The sequence below is a fragment of the Delphinus delphis genome, chromosome 18 (assembly GCF_949987515.2).
Source record: "Delphinus delphis chromosome 18, mDelDel1.2, whole genome shotgun sequence".
NCBI lineage: Eukaryota > Metazoa > Chordata > Mammalia > Artiodactyla > Delphinidae > Delphinus > Delphinus delphis.
In genome coordinates, this window is record NC_082700.1 from 13,747,894 (window position 1) to 13,765,416 (window position 17,523).

Below are 17,523 nucleotides of genomic sequence, written 5' to 3' on the forward strand. Positions count from 1 at the left end.
TCCTCGCGCACCAGGAAACAAAGAGGGAAGAAGAAGTCTCTTGCCTTTTCGGCAGGTCTAGACTTTTCCCCGGACTCCCTCCCGGCTAGCCGTGGCGCACTAGCCCCCTTCAGGCTGTGCTCACGCCGCCAACCCCAGTCCTCTCCCTGCGCTCCGACCGAAGCCCGAGCCTCAACTCCCAGGCCCGTCCGCCCCGGCGGGGGAGCAGACAAGCCTCTCGGGCTGGTGAGTGCCGGTCGGCCCTGATCCTCTGTGCGGGAATCTCGCCACTTTGCCCTCCGCACCCGTTGCTGTGCTCTCCTCCGCGGCTCCGAAGCTTCCCCCCTCCGCCACCCGCAGTCTCTGCCCGCGAAGGGGTTTCCTAGTGTGTGGACACTTTTCCTCCTTCACGGCTCCCTCCCACTGGTGCAGGTCCCGTCCCTATCCTTTTGTCTCTGTTTTTTCTTTTGCCCTACCCAGGTACATGGGGAGTTTGCCTTTTGGGAGGTCTGAGGTCTTCTGCCAGCGTTCAGTAGGTGTTCTGTAGGAGCTGTTGCACGTGTATATGTATTTCTGGTGTATCTGTGGGGAGGAAGGTGATCTCCGCGTCTTACTCTAACGCCATCTTCCCGGAAGCCCTCCATAAAATCATTTTCTTATATGTAATGCCTTTAAACTCCATAGCATGAACTTATGAGAGATCTTAGGAGATGAATAAACCATAGAACACACACGAGACAAATAAATATCACATACTATTGTTGTAGCAGTTTTTAGCTATGATCTTGGTTTTATGTAACCTTGGAAATAACGACTTGATGATTGGCCCAGATCCAATAGAGGTCTACTGTGAGTATCACTGAACAAAATGATGTTTGTTTTATTATGTTGTCTGTGTGGCATCATTAAGGAGAAAAACTGATAAAATGGATGAATACATTTTTAAGTTGTATTTCAGTCAACACTGAAAACAAACTGAATTTGATAGCTAGAATAGAAAGCATTAGAAAAAGCGTTTCCGAGGCAGAATAACTTTTCACTCTGAATAAAGGTTTCAGCTTTCACTCGATGTTTTCTAAGTTTTCTTTGGCATTGGGTCATGATAGTAATTTCAATCCGTGGGATTTTTAAAAAAAAATATTTTCTTCATTTTTCCTTTTAAAAATTTGGAGAGGTTAAAAGCAGCCTGCTATACCATGAGAGGTAAGAAAAGTTAGCCTGAGGTAGAGCCGAGGAACGTCTTTCCTCTTAGGGCCAGTCCTACAGGGAGGCAAAGGGTGTGATTTCAGTAGTGCCAGGAACTCTGCCATGCCTCAAAATATCTCCCTTTCCACCTGTCATGGAGTCTGACATTCCATATTTAGACAGTCACTCCTTTGGTGCATGAACATGCGAATACCATTGGGAAGGGCAACACCTTGCTATTATTATAACCTAGCTCTTGCATTCTATCTGTAAGGGATCAGATTTCCAAGGGACAGCTGAAATCAAGGGGCTTAGAGATATGAGAAATAGGATAGCAGTCTTTCCCTTAGGAGAAGAAGGAGATCTAAACATGGCTCAGAAAAGTAATAGCCAATAGGATTTACCATAAATGATGAGTCACCAGTTTTGCCCTAGTAATTAATCATCTTCTTATTTGGTTCTTTTCTAGCTGACATTGATGATATGAAAATATGCTACGTCTTGAGAGAAGGGGCTAATGCCACAAGTGACATATTCCATTTTACAGTTGAAGATGGTGGTAAGTATTCACTCTCCTGTTATTATAAACAAGGAGAGTGACTTTTATTCGTTGCTCTTTGACTACTTTATTACAGTGAATCGGTATCAAGTATCAGTTTATGCTCACCTGAGTTTGTACTGAGTGAAGTTGGTATTTGCTCATGAAAATCTTACATTCTCAGTCTGACACAATACTACTCTGCAATGATTGTAAATACATGTTCTAGTTATATTGTTCTTGTCTTATGATTTGTAAAGCACTAAAGAGAAAGATCTATGTAAATAGGATCCCCATGTCCAGTTGTTCAGATTATACTCTGCATAAAGCTGTCTGCTTGAGGCCACCAGAGGATGTTGGGACCAGCCCAGCCCCACTTGCAAACCATGTGTTCTACCTAGGTGTGTCTGCCCAAAGGGGGTGCCTTTTTCTAATTTTCTTGGGTGCTGTGTGGACTAATGCTGGTGGATCATACGTCGCCTTCACCAAGAAATCAGTGCTAAATAAATGTGTATTAAGCTCAGTATGTCTAATGATTTTCTTAGTTTTCTTAGTTTGGGGCATTTTGTGACTTGGTCTAGCTCAGCTTTTCCTTGATGAAGTCTGAATACTGCAGAGAATAGACTATGACCTGGGATCTAAGTCACCTCAGTAATTTATTGTCATCGCTCCCCCACAGCCCTGCCTCTCACACTCTTCAGCTCCCTTCCCCCACCTGCAGCCTAGGAGGAGAGCTGGCCACTTCTAGATTGATCATAAGGATGTTTGTGTTCTCACTTGCTGTCAGGAGAAGGAAAAGAACCTCAGGAAGAATGTGTGAACGGGACACAGGAAACGAGGGGTCCTGTGTGCGAGAGAAGAGAGAGGGAGAAAGGATTCAGTCACCTGTTTCCTTACGATGCTTTATGAAAATGCACACTCTTCTGTCCTCTATATCAAAAAGATTCCATGCTTACCCTTCCTATTTTTTTGAAGCATTAAATAGCACTTATTTAAAATGTCGTTGGATGTAACAGGATCACAGCTCTGAAAAATGACATCTGCTGGGTGTGTGACAGAGAGGAAAAAGAAAAAAGTGTGTTAACTTGGGTTCAACTAAATTTAATAAGTTTAATGCCTTTACTTTTTTAGCAACCGAATCATACTTTAGTATTCTACATATTGATAAATGAATCTTAGTATGAGACCAAGTTCTGAGAAGGAAATCAACTTATCAGAAAATAATCTGCTTGTTGAATCTTGCTGCCCAAATGGGAAATACTACTGTGAGTAAACTTTAGAGTGAGACTCTGAAATAATTCAAATTTGTCTTATATATATACATATATATTTTATATATATGTGTGTATATATATATATGAGGACTAAATCTTTGTTTCCAAACACGATGTGTATCTTTCCGAGTGACTGAATAAACCTCAATAGCAAAAGTATGATTTTCTTTAAAATTCCCCAAAAATTGTTTGAAATCCAATGACTACAATTCCAAGACATTACAGCCTATACTTTTTTATACATTTTGCTTTTTCTTTTTATAGATATATATGCTCTATTATTATGCACTTTTCTTTCCTTAGCTGAATGGAATGGTAGCAATTACTTTAAAATTTTGGTCTGTATTCAAACTTTGGAAAACATTATACTGTATCATATTTCAAAATATTAAGTGAGGAGTGACTAGTTGAAGAGACTGGGTTTATTTTTGGATTTGCTGAAAAAGTGGCTGAGCCTCTAAAGATTGTGTTTATGGAAATAGGAACTAAATCATTTGGGGAGCTTTTTCAGAGCTAGAGTTTCATGTGAGAGAGAAAAATTCCGGAGATATTGTCCTTTACTCTTCTCCTCCCACTGACTTAGCATTACTTACGGAGCTCAGGCACATTCTGGCAACTATCTGTGGAACAGAATTTATCTTAATTTCCCTGATGCAAGAAAACTTCCCTTTGACAGAATAAATACAGAGACCTGCAAGATTAAAAAATAAAAAGTCATATATGTATTTCAAAATAGTTTCAATCTGATACTTATTTTTTTAGGATTTTTGCACTGTCTCTCGTAACTTATTCTAATATATCAATGAGAAGTGCAATACTATTTAAACTTACAGAGTATCTTGAATGAAATTCTCCTCTCTGGGAAGTGTGAGGTATTTTGCTAAACAGAAGTAAAAAAAAGTTTGTAATATTTGTGATAAAAGAAGAAATAAAGATATTCTTCCTCTCTACAGAAATATTATACTAAGAATTATGAATTTTTTCTGACCTAGCTATTATATCTTCTAGTAGTACAGTCAGTAATTTCATCAAAATATACTCTAGAAAAGACCTATTTTATAGACTGTAATATTAACATTTATTTTCAAAATCTTCAAATGTAGCAATGTAAATTTCATGAACTAGATGACATGTTTATGAAGACATATTTGTGATGTCGTTTGACACTTCTCCAAGATATGTATGCCTCAGGAATTATGTCAGGTAATACAGGGATTGAATCTTATGAACAAGGATTCTCCTTGTTTCTCAGTTGGAAGGATCTAGGTCTCAGAGTAGCCAGGTAACTTCCCCAAACACATCCATCCATCTATCCAGGAAGTAACAGAGCTCCCTCAAGGGTACTTACTCTTCCCATCCATTTGATGACAGACTTTTTGGACCAGAGGGTTTAGTTACTGAATTCAGCTATAGTCATTTATTATCATTTACTTTACACAATTATAGTAAGCATATCCGTACACCATTCCCATGAAATGCTTCAGTATTTCAGATCTGAGAAGTCAAGGCACCATGGCATAAAATCAGTCAACTCTCTACTGCCAATTCTCTCTCCAGCTCACTAAAAATCACTTTCTTCAAGTCAACCAGATTGATTTTAGGACAGTGACTATCTAAGGAAATTACTGGAGCAAATGTAATCCTCAAATAACATTAAAAATAAAACATAGGGCTTCCCTGGTGGCGCAGCGGTTGAGAGTCCGCCTGCCGATGCAGGGGACACGGGTTCGTGCCCTGGTCCGGGAAGATGCCACATGCCGCGGAGCGGCTGGGCCTGTGAGCCATGGCCGCTGAGCCTACGCGTCCGGAGCCTGTGCTCTGCAACAGGAGAGGTCACAACAGTGAGAGGCCCGCGTACAGCAAAAAAAAAAAAAAAAAAAAAAAGAAGGCTATAATCTTCCACTTGAGACATGGCTCAACAGAAGCAAACATTTGTAGGCACATGTATGTCACCATGAGAAAAGTAGCAATCTGGAAATTACTAATGCCAATAAAAATAGAGCTTTTTAGTAATGGTATCTGCGTCAGGAAGTGTTATGCAGCCCTTAAAATTCATAATTATAAATTGTCATATTATAATTCTTCAAATGATCAGTTAGTAATGAAATACATTTATTGGAATATTAGTGAAGAACCTGAGGAAATTCCCCAGTAGTCCATTGGTTAGGCCTCTGCGCTCTCACTGCTGAGGGCCCAGGTTCAGTCCCTGGTCAGGAAACTAAAATCCCACAAGCCGCACGGCGCAGCCCCAAAAAAAAACCCCATGAAAATGTTACATCAAAATAGGTCATCCATCCAGTTTTCTGGGGCCAATCAACACATGCATCTTCATAGTTACAATCTAAAAGTTCAAACTCTGAAATTAGGAAGTGTATTCCTGTTATCTGTGGCTTCATCCAAAGAACTTTTGGATATAAGTGTGGGTAGCAATCACCTATGGATTTAGCTAAACCGTCTTCCATCTCTTTTGCTTTTACCCTTTATGTCTTCTCAAGGGTAATTCAATGTAATAATAATAATACAGACTTGGGAAACACATCCTCCTTTGATAATTGCCTCTGTGAATTAAAATTCCAGATCTAGTACTTGGAATTTTGTGGGAAGAAAAACAGCATGTATTCTTGTTTTGTTTTGTTTTGTTTTCCTAAGCTAATAGAGGGAAGAAATTAGAAAACTAATAATAATGAAATAAATCCAAAAGATAACAAGAAATGAGAGAACACAGAACATAGAACAGAAGAAACAAAAAGAAAGCAAATATTATGATGATAGATATAAAGCAAAATGTATCAATAATTATATTAAATGTAAGTGAACTAAATATTCTAATTAGAATATAAAAGTTGTCAAACTGGATAAGAAAACAAAACCCAATTACATGTTGCTTACAAGAAGCACATCCTTGAAAACACATGTATTCTTTTATCCCCTTCATAATAGAGCATTTTACCTGATTTCTTCTCAGCGTTTAACTCTGTAATTTTCCTCTTCTAACATTATAAGTATTCTAACATGAAAGAGCTCCTGTCCCTTTTTAGTTTTGTCTCCAAGGAAATCGTCTAGCTCTTTATTATGATGTGAAATCCAGTCTCATGTAACTATTCCAGTTATGTCCCACCCTCAGCCCTGATGACCGCTAATCACTCCTCAACTTTCAACTCAGATGTCATTCCCTCTCCAAAGTTGCTCCCAATATCTTGATAACAAAATTAGCCATGCCCTTTTTTTGTGCTTCTATCCCTACCTTTCTTCAGAACAAGAATGTTGTATTCTGATTATTTGCTAATGTGAAGACCTCCGTTAGTAGAGAAGAAACTTTTTCAAGTCAAAAGAAGGTGTCATTAATCTTTATACCACAAGGCCTATCCAGGGGTGAACACACAGTAAATATTAAACAAATATTAAAATAAATGAATAGACAAATGGCCAAAAGAAGCTCTATTTTATATAAGGATCAATTAAATAGTATTCTACATAAAGCTCCTATAAACAGTTCCCAGGGGACCCTTTGCATTCCTTTAGAACATTCTCTTATACTAGCATTGATTTAAATCCTTGTGGCAGCAAAAAAGATTTTTAGTAAAGCTTTCACATTTTTAAATACATGAAACTAACTGCTGTAAAAATGGCTTTGAAACCTTCAGTGAAATGTACTTAAGATTGAAGAGATTCACAGTAACCACCAGTTTAGAGCTCATGTTATTCTTAAAGAATTCTTTTAAGAAAAAAAAAGTTGTCAGTATGTTATATAAACAATTATACAATTTTAAAATTTAAAAAGAAATCAACATTTTCTATAAATCACTGAAATTTTTAAGTCAGCACCACTGTCTTAAGTATTTTTAGTCACCCCAATTTTTTTGCCTCATGTGAGACAACTTTATGACAGGGAGAGAAGTAGAAAGCTATATTAGCATAAAGTATCCTCAGTTCTTATTAAAAAGCCATTATGTATATTTTTATGTTTCTTGTTTGTTTGCTTGTTTCAAGTCTCAAAGCCTGATCATCAGATTCAAGATACTTCTTTTTTTTCTGCAATATTTCTCTCTTTTTTAAATTTTTATTTTATGTTGGAGTATAGTTGATTAACAATGTTGTATTAGTTTCAGGTGCACAGCAAAATGATTCAGTTATACATGTACATGTATAGATACATGTACATGTATCTATTCTCATCTATACATGTACATGTATCTGTTCTTTGTCAAATTCTTTCCCCATTGAGGTTATTACAGAATATTGAGCAGAGTTCCCTGTGCTATACAGTAGGTCCTTGTTGGTTATCTGTTTTACATATAGCAGTGTGTACATGTCAATCCCAAACTCTGACATAAATCAAGGTACTTCTTGATGGGCAGAAGAAAGAATTAGGATAACGTGATCATCTGGCCCGGTATACTTAGTAGGAGGAGCCCTACGTTTTTCTCCATTATGAAAACTGGTTTGCCGCTTCCTTATTTGAGCTCTCATATGACATGGGCACACCGTCTATGAGAGCCTCTCTCTGGTTTTGGCACTGAAACTGGGCGTCAGACATGATATGCGTGTTGGCCATTATAATGTATCTGGTCCATAGCCAGACATGTGTTGCCACTGTCTTTGATTGTGCCTTGCGGTGCCCAGTTTTTCATCTGCCAAGATCCCTAATTCATATGCTATTGAAAGATACAAATAGCTTCTTGACATAGTAGAAAAAGCTGCAAAGTCATTTCTGTATATGAAATGTCAGTTAAGGACGAGGCTTTCAGAATTTTATTCCGTACCTGATGGTTGAATACTCAAGACACCAGGAGACTGGAAGCTCTTCATGCTGGTTTAGAAGAAGCACAAGTTTTTGCTGGAAGGTGACCAGTAACTTCAGGGTTTAGAGCAAAGTCATTATTGATAATTAGCTTGAATTTAAAGCAAGGGCTGGAAAAATATAAATAAGTGCAGTAAGTCGGAAAATGAGGTCTGAGTACAAGCATTAAAAGATTTTACAGACATTCAGCTGAGAGGAAAAAAAGCAAGCATTCTTGGCAATAAAGTTAATTACTAGTGACATGAGAACCGGAGGAAAGACACTAGTGCCTCAGGGGCTTATAATAAGACGGTGAAGTAATGTCAGGCACTGATACAAGTATTTTTAATCTGTAAGAGAGCACAGATCCACTAGAATACAGATCCTGGGAGGAGGTGTTGGCGACTGTGGCATAATGTTTGTAAGCCTCTCCTTTTTTATTGAACAGTTCAGAACAGTTCAAGTCGTCAGGATCTTTCTATGCCAGATGCCTGCCTTTAAAAGCATGAATCTATAAAATACCTGTACTGTACTGTGCATGAAAGAATGTGTACCTTTTAAATAGAAAAATATAAACTAAATTTTATTAGTTATTATTCTTTAGGTTCATTCCAAAATTATATGTCCTATGGCTGTACTGTTTTCATTAGCTTTTGTTCAGAGGAAACTTTTCTTAAATCATTAAATCTTCCCGTGAATATGAATCCTTATTAGACACATTTTTAGAGGTTTACCATGGTTCTATATTTACTCTCAAAACAAATGATAATCACCTTTTAAAAACTAAGCAAATCTTTCATAAGTGACTAAAATACCATAATCTCAAATCAAATATTTATTTGTGGTATATATTACATTACTCAGTAATATCCCAGTCTGTCTTTTTAAATTTGCTCTGCGTGGCCGGGAGAAATAGACCGTGGTGTTCAATGACAGTTGTCATTAGTATGATTCTATATTTGCTAGAACCTATAAGAATACAACAGAGAACCAGAATGCAATGGAAGAGAAGGTTCAGAGTTTCTATGGTGAAACTTAAAGAGTTTCCCTATTCACTTATTTATTCAATTATTCAACAAGTATTTTTGGTGCCCCAACTATGTTTCAGGTGTCTATTGGGATCTTGGAAAATAACGACGATCATGGCAGTTTTGACCTCTGACCTGAGGTTCTGATAGCTATGGATGATAAAACAGTAGACAAATACAACACGTATACATTGCTTAAAGTACTATGGGGGTTATAATTAAATCCAAGATAGAGATGCAGATGTCAGGAAAGCCCTCTGAAAGGTGTACTATTTAAGCTTAGACCTAGGATGAGATGAAGCTACATCAGGAAGAAGGGAGGAAGAAATGTTCCAGGTGGAGGGAAAAGCACGCGCCATGGCACTGAGCTTGGTGTGTTCAAGTGACCGGAAGAACATCAACACACCTGGAGCTCAACTAACAAACCAGAGAGTGGGGCAAAGATGATGCTCGAGAGACAGACTGGGGCGAGAGCCTTATAGACCCAGGGCAGTAATTTAGACTTTATTCTGAGGGAAAGAGAATCCCCCAAATCATTTTTTTTAACTTTTTATTTTATTTTGGAGTACAGTTGATTAACAATGTTGTGTTAGTTTCAAGTGCCCAGCAAAATGATTCAGTTATACATATACATGTATCTATTCTTTTTCAAATTCTTTTCCCATTTAGGTTGTTACAGTATATTGAACAGAGTTTGGGATTGACATATACACACTGCTATATTTTAAATGGATAACCGACAAGGACCTACTGTATAGCACAGGGAACCCAAATCATTTTAAAACAAGGGAGTAACACATTCCAGTTTATGTTTTCAGATGATGACTCTTGTAGCTGTGGAGAGTCAAGGGGGACGTATCAAGAAGAAAGCAGGGGCTGTTGCAGGAAGACATCTGATACAGAGAGAAGAAGACAGGCTTGCGTAATTTCAGATCTCAATTTATAGTACTAACTGATGGACTGGATTATGGGGTAAGGAAAAAAGAGAATTAAGCATGATTCTGGGTTTCTTGGCCAGCGGAATATGGTGCTGCCATTTGTTGAGATGGAAGAGACTAGCGGGGCATGGAAAAGGTTGAAGGGAAATTAAGAGGTCCTTTCCAACATATTAATTATGAGATGTCTTACTTCTTTGAAATGTGTACACAGGAAGGTCAGCCTCTTGACCCTGCTTGTCTTCCTTTCCATCCAAGTGAGGGGCGCAGCCTCTGGAGTTAGAACTGGGACAAATACCAGTTGGTGATGTGACCCTGAGCCAAGAGACTGAACCTTTCCAAGCCTCAGTTTCACTTGTAAAGTGGGACAGTAATAGTACCTAGCTAATAGGGTTCTTTTGAAGATTTAAGTAAGATTATTCGTGGAAATAGGATCATTCATGCAGCACAGTTCCTGCAGCATAGTAAGAACTGTGCAGGTAGCTACTACTATGAGGGTTTCCAGAGCTTCTCTTTCTGTTTGTCTCCCTTTTTTTTTTTTTTTCCCTTGCTTATTTTCCCTCTCTCACTCCTCCTTCTGTCGTTTTCTTTCTTCCTTTCTTCCTTGTGCTTGCTTTTCTCAACTGTGTATAAAGTTTGACTGTCTCTTTGTTTTTGGTGGAAAGATGGGATATACAGGGACAAAAGTGGAAGAATAATGAACACTTCTTCAATGCTGAATCTAAAGGCTAAGAATGCTTCCAAAGTTATTGGACCACTAGTAAGTAGCTAAACTAAGATTTCCATTAATCTAATAATAATGAGTTTTCACTTTGGCCAAATCATAGAAATACAAAACACTGTACTTCTTTTCACTGTACATGTTTTATTTCTCTTTTTTACTGACTGGAAATATAAATTTTGTAGACTTGAAGGTTAAATACAGTAACATGCTTTTACCAAAATGCAGTACTCCAAAACATCTTGATTTAGCAATTGTGAGGTTTGAGGGACAGTTTTTTTTTTTTTTTTTTTTTTGAGGGACAGTTTTGATCGCAAGTCTAACACGCTGGGACACAACCAGCCGGAGACAGTGATAAAATACCATGTTTGTTCAGGTCTTAGAATCTCCTAAATATATTTAGTATAGAATGCTGTACTGAACTATACTGTAGTATAGTTATGCAGCTGACAGATGTTCCATTTAATCATTATCATAAAGAAAAAAACAAATAAAAGCATCTTTGAGAAAATTAGTAAATTTAAGTAATAAGAAGAGCATATATTTTGAAATTCTCCATTTATGTCATTGGAAAATAAGTGCCGTGGATTTGTATATTAGTCTTAACATGTTCCTTAAAAGCTGAATATTGCTTATGTGAATTATTTGCAGTAGATGGATACTTCTCTTTTTTTAATTAATTAATTTATTTGGTTGCTCCGGGTCTTAGTTGCGGCATGCATGTGGGATCTAGTTCCCTGACCGGAGATCGAACCCGGGCCCCCTGCATTGGGAGCGCAGTGTTAACCACTGTGCCACCAGGCAAGTCCCCAGTAAACAGATACTTCTTGATTCCGTGTAATAAAAATGTAAAATCTTATTTTCCTGTGATTTTACAGGAAAACTGTCTGCTTTTTTAAAATCTCATCCTTCTAATGTTCTTAAAAATAATGATTGGATAATATGTAGATTTTATTTAACACCTTCATTTATCTGTTTCTACCTGATAAGTTTTGCAGCCGTGGGTCTTTCTGCAATATTCCAGTGAAGTCAAAGGGAAAAATGTCATACCTAATCCCAATTGCAAATAAGGAGAAATATGGTTTTTTCACATTGTGATGAAGTGAGGAATGTGTGAACCACACACACACACAAAATATAGATGTTTTGGTTCTTGCTTCACAAATGTAGATTGACTTCATAATGTACATTTCCTAGGAGCAATACTGTTTGTGTAAATGAGGGGGAAAAAGTTTTCCTGAACCTTTTCTTTTAGAACAGTTAGTGTAAATTTACTAAAATCGTTAATTTATTGATCTGTTTCTGCCCCTAAGGATAAAAAATCAATTGCCAAGTAGTGGTATCATTAGCGATTTTTCGTTAGGGAATAAATATAAGGTTAAGAAAACAGTGTACCTTTAGGTGGTTCACATTTAGAATTCTCGTATTGTTGTTATGGTAGAAGATTCCAGAATAAATTATTCAGTTATGGCTAAGTACCATTTCACATAAGACTCACTTTTTGCAGAGGCTATTAGTATTCTTGGTGCTAAGAAATTAAAAGAAAAGATTAAGGGGACAAAATTATCTTGCTATGTTTGGTTTTCAATTTAGAACTACGTTTTATTCTTCTTGTTGATTGTGATTTAAGCTTGGAAAATAGCACCTTCATAGTATTTTGATGAAGGAAGCCAGGATACAATTCTCCTCTTTTTGTTTCAAGAGAGCTCTGACTACTTTCCTCCAAACTGAGAGAGCGGAAGTGCCTGCTCTCTATTTCTTTGCTGGTTTCCTCTGTGCAGAAAGAGCTAATCATTTCATCTTGGTAATGCCCCACCTGTTACCTTTAACTCCACTTACATAGTTATTAGAGGCATGATTTGAGAACACTGAAAACAGTGTTTTTAAGCATAGCTCAAGAGAGCCACTTTAGAAATTGAAAATAAAGTGGTAAAACTGGTTAGTAGACTTCAGAAATCCAAGAGACAGAGAAGAACCATTTTGTGTTCCCATAATCCTTCTCTTGCTTTGCTTTATTTTTATGCAGAAATAGCCCCAAATTAAATGCATGGCATCATTGCTATAGAATTAAGAAAAGTAGGCTACACTTAACCATTTAAGAAATTGTTATTAACCACTTAAGAAAAAGTTATTCTTACTACTTAAACCTGAAGAACCATTTTGTTTCACCATGCATAGCCATCCAGTTACTAAACCAGTCAGTTTTACCTGCTTCCTGAATTTCTTTTGAATCAGATTCCTTCACTAACTCTATGGCTATTGATCCCGTTAGAACCACATCAGTGTGGTTTATCTTAAATGATTTATTAAAAGTAAACTGCTTAAAATAATGATTGGCACAGAATAAGTGCTATATAAATGTTAGCCATTTTCCCCAGCTGTAATATAGTAAGCTATCCATGAGAACTATCTGTTTTTTACCCTTGTTTTTCATTGATGTATCCTCAGTGCCTGGAGCATATAGCTGCTCAATAAATGTTTATTGAGTGAATGAAGGACTTTTTTCTAATGTAATTCTCCTAATGGAGCTCCTCATCTCTTGTAACTTTCCCCTCTGACCCAGATACACACTGTTTCTATAGTTACCTAAAAAAAACAGTTGTGATTTTTAAAATTATCTTAAAAAAAAACCCTTCTGTCCTTCCCTCTGCTGCCACAGTTCATTTTCTACAGTGCAAATCTGATACCATTACTACTTTCCAACTCACAATGGTCTTTTGTTATGCACAGGATAAAATTCAGACTCTTCTTGGGAATTCCCTGGTGGTCCAGTGGTTAGGACTCCACACTTTCACTGCTGAGGGCCCAGGTTTTTTTTGTTTTGTTTTGTTTTTTATATCTTTATTGGAGTATAATTGCTTTACAATGGTGTGTTAATTTCTGCTTTATAACAAAGTGAATCAGCTATACATATACATATGTTCCCGTATCTCTTCCCTCTTGCGTCTCCCTCCCTCCCACCCGGGTTTGATCCCTGGTTGGGGAACTAAAATCCCACAAGGTGCACAGTGCAGCCAAAAAAAAAAAATTCAGACTCTTCTTGATGTACAAACTAGCCAAATCTAATCTATCCAGCCACACAGCCTTTTCAGGATTCCTGCACATGCCACATGCCTTTCCTTTCTTCTTTGGTGTCCTTCCATTGTCTCTGCATGAGAGTCACTCCAACAGTCTATTTTCTGCCTGATTTCTTCTACCCCTGTTATTAAGGTCAGACATCACTTCCTCTGTGTCCCCATAACTACTAATATTTGTATCCAGGGACAATATTCAAAGTATTGATTTGTATATCCATATATTGATGTAAATAATAATTTAAACCATTGTCAATTATAAAATTATATATATATACATACATATGAATGTGTATATATACACATTCGTATATCTATAATTACTTAGCAAGTGATATAAGTGGCAGCACAAATAATTAATAATAGCATAATATAAGAAGGCTGTTATACTATGCAGTATAATACACATATATATGTTTTATAAAAGTGCTTACAAGTATAAGTTTACAGTACAAATCACTCATCAAATCACTAATAATTTTAAAATGTTGTTTTGGTGTCATCTTTTATGAAAGCAGCTTTCTCAAGCTAGAGCATACCTTCCCTGGGCCATGATTTGACGTAGGATCAAACTCTTCCCTCAAACTGGTCATGATTAAGTGACTTGTAACACTAATTGGTAGAAGATTTCTCTCAGCATCAACGATATTGTTCATGGTGTTTTTGTTGACCTAAATCAATTACATCCAAATTCTTTCTAAGCCCTACAAAATATATGAGGCTCACATATTCAATGTCTATGTACAGATAAAGTCACAAAAATTATTCACTGGAATGCAGGGTTTAATTAGGTAGAACTTCAGGACCAATGAGAGGCTGGGTATTATCTTGGTTAACAGTGTGAGCTCTTCCAGGCATTTTGGGCTTGAATTCTGACTCTTCAAGGTTTTAAATAATCTTTCCGTCTACTTGTTAATCAGTACAGATGCATTCGCCATTTTAACAGTCAGTATACAAGCTCAGAACATACCACTGTGTCCTGGAACACTTTACGTACATCTGGGTTTGTAAAGCTTCTCCTCTGCAGGAGCTGCTCTCTTCATATTCCTGTCTCCTTGTCCAGGGCTTAGTCTCCACCTGGCACTGAGCTGGAGGTCAATAAATATTTATGGAATGAAATCATGAATAAATGCTGAAGGTAAATAACTAATGGTTTCTATTTTCTCTTAAAGTTGTATGTGGAGTATCTTCAGAAGTCGAGAGGACTCTAAAGGAAAATAGAAAAGTCTTACCCATGTAAAAGAATGTGACATAAACAAAAGCTTGTCTTGTCTTGTCCTTTAGCACAGAGGTGTATATGAACATATATTTTCCCAATATTCTTTGCATAGAATTTATGGTGACATCCAACTCTCTGTCTTGCTTATTTTACAATGGAGTTCCTCTTCTTACGTGTATGCCTGGATATGTTTCCAGTTTAGAGACTTAGCTTTTAGACATTTAAGCTTTTGTAAGTGCTGCAGTTTCTTTGACTTAGTTATTATAATAAGCGTGCTGAATCTTATTGATTTATGTTCTAGACACCACTGAGAATGGAATGAGTTTATACTCTTAATAGACTCACTTCACTCCCCTTTTCCTGCATCATTTTGCCAAAGCTGAGAAAACTGCTAACCCCTTCCCCTCTGGGTTCCCACCTCCACCTCCTGTATGTATGTGGTGAAAGTCAACATCCATAAGAAAAGGTACAGAGTCAATTAAATGTGACCTGATAATCGTTTCAGTTCATTTGAGAGAACAGTAACACTGTAAGGGATAAAGTGAATTAACAAAGCACTGGAGATTCTTCCAAATAAATGGTGTTGCTAAGTGATGTGATAAAGTAAATCTGTTTAGAAATAAATCAGTCTCTGCTTTTACCTGCCTGATTAAATATTCACTGTATGAATTTTTAAATAGATCTTTATTGGGAAAAACACTATGGATTTATATAGTGAAGGTGGTGAAGACCATGTTTACAGAGTCTTTAGAATTATAGATACAATATAGCATCTGATTTTGAGATTTCAAAGAAAGCCTTGTCTTTTAAAAAGAAGATTCCTAAAGTTTTACCGTGTTGATCAAGTCACTAGCTTACTTTATTCATGTAGAGATGGTTTTCGGGTGTTGGTTTGTTGGTTTGTTTGGGCATGCCGTGCGGCTTGCGGGATCTTAGTTCCCTGACCAGGGACTGAACCCAGGCCACTGCAATGAAAGCACCAAGTCCTAACCACTGGACCACCAGGGAATTCCCTAGAGATGGTTTTTTAAAGTCTTATTACTTATTTAAAAGTTAAAAATAATTTTAAGATTTTAAAGCAATTTTTCCATGAAAACTACTGAAGAGAACTGAGTCCATGTAATTATAAAAACATCAATTAAAAAGAGCATTTGACACTTCGTTATTACTATCCTCAAATACCCACAGTGCACAAACAGTTTTAAATACAGTGGCTTATCTTGTAGATTCCAAGAGTTAAGGAATTAGATGCAACTAGGGCAGACCGGAAACATAGGTGTGTAGACTGGTTGTGATTAAGGGCTCTTATGCAATTCTCTAGAAAAACATGATTCTGCTTTATTAGGTAGTCGCTTAATCCATGGTGATTGAGTTACTTTACCCAGGGTTTTTTTTATTGTTAATAATAGATACAACTGATTTCATGATTAAGGGTCTTTTGAATCTACCAAGATAGCTTAATACAGCTTCTGCCATATTCTTGTTTCTTCCTTAGGGATAATGTATCCATAGGGACCCCTTCTCGTATTTTAATGATCATTCGGTATCTTTATTAAGTAGAATTCAGAAAGCATTTTATATACACTTTCTGTTTTTATCTCAGTTACTTTGAGTCAGGACAGTACACACAGACACAGATTTCTCCTGTGGGATCCTAGTATTATCACCATTTGGCAAGCAGTTTTACACGTTAATGAGTTAATAACATTTTCCTGCTACCAGTTCCAAAACTGGCCTCTTAAGCAATAATATGAACAAAGACTGAAAAATATTTTTTTTTACGTTCTGAGTTGCCCCTGGATGGTAATTTGATTTGGCATTTAATTCTCACAGTTAGGTGGCTGTTATCAGACACGAGTCTTCTATCATCCCCATTTCTTTTAATGGTATGTCTGTTCTCTCAACCATCTAAACATCTTTATAAAATATTTTTGGACCCATCTATATTCTCTCTTCCATGCTAAAGGTGGAATCAAAGCTGTATTCTTGTTGCTTTTAAGAGTTGATGAGACCAAGACCCCCCCCCCCCACCTCAGCATTCCTTTTCCCTTTTTAGTATTAATGGAAAGAAAGTATGGTTTACAATGATCTTTTGAACTTTGAATTCCTGGCATGCTTATTCAGAGCATCTACTATCTCAGAAGTCATTTTACATCCCCAGCGATAAGCTATACATAAACAGAGGTTTTTTTAGTATTTGCTAATAGCTCTTGTTCTACCAGTTTCTCTCTCTCTCTGTCCTTCACTATAGAAAGTTACACTAATATTGATACATTTAAGAGATAATTCTATTAAATCTATTAGACAATTATCTGTTAATTACATGCCCTCAGTTTTGAATGTAGCCATCATTGCAATATTTATGGTTGGTAGTGGGCCTGCAGATAGAAGAGATAGGAAACAGTGTGTACTGAATACTTTCTATGTAACCAGCCATTTACCCAAGTCAATTTACTGGATTATCAAAAGAGCAGTCAGTGATTTCTATTATTGCCATTTTACCTAGGAAGAAAGTGAGGCTTAAAGAATTAAAATAAATTTCTCAGAGTTACTGTATTAATTTCCTATTGCTGCTGTAACAAATTATCACAAGCTCAGTGACCTAAAACAACACAAATTTTCTTATCTTACAGTGTGGGGATCAGAATTTTAAAATGAGTCTGACTGGGTTAAGATCAAGGCGTCGATAAGGCTGTGTTCCTCTGGAAGCTTTGGAGGGGAATCCGGTTCCCTGCCTTTTCCAGCTCTCAGAGGTTGCCTGCATTCTTTGGCTTGTGGTCCCTCCTTCCA

At 37.0% G+C, this 17,523-nt stretch overlaps 1 protein-coding gene across 1 annotated transcript in view; it reads left to right on the forward strand.

The window, feature by feature from the left end:
* Positions 1 to 17,523, forward strand: part of FREM2 (FRAS1 related extracellular matrix 2) — a 152,875-nt gene that overhangs the window by 14,436 nt on the left and 120,916 nt on the right. Inside the window, exon 2 of the mRNA XM_059996086.1 lies at positions 1,634 to 1,723. Coding sequence (XP_059852069.1) covers positions 1,634 to 1,723 — 90 coding nt within the window. The remainder of the gene's footprint in view (positions 1 to 1,633; positions 1,724 to 17,523) is intronic.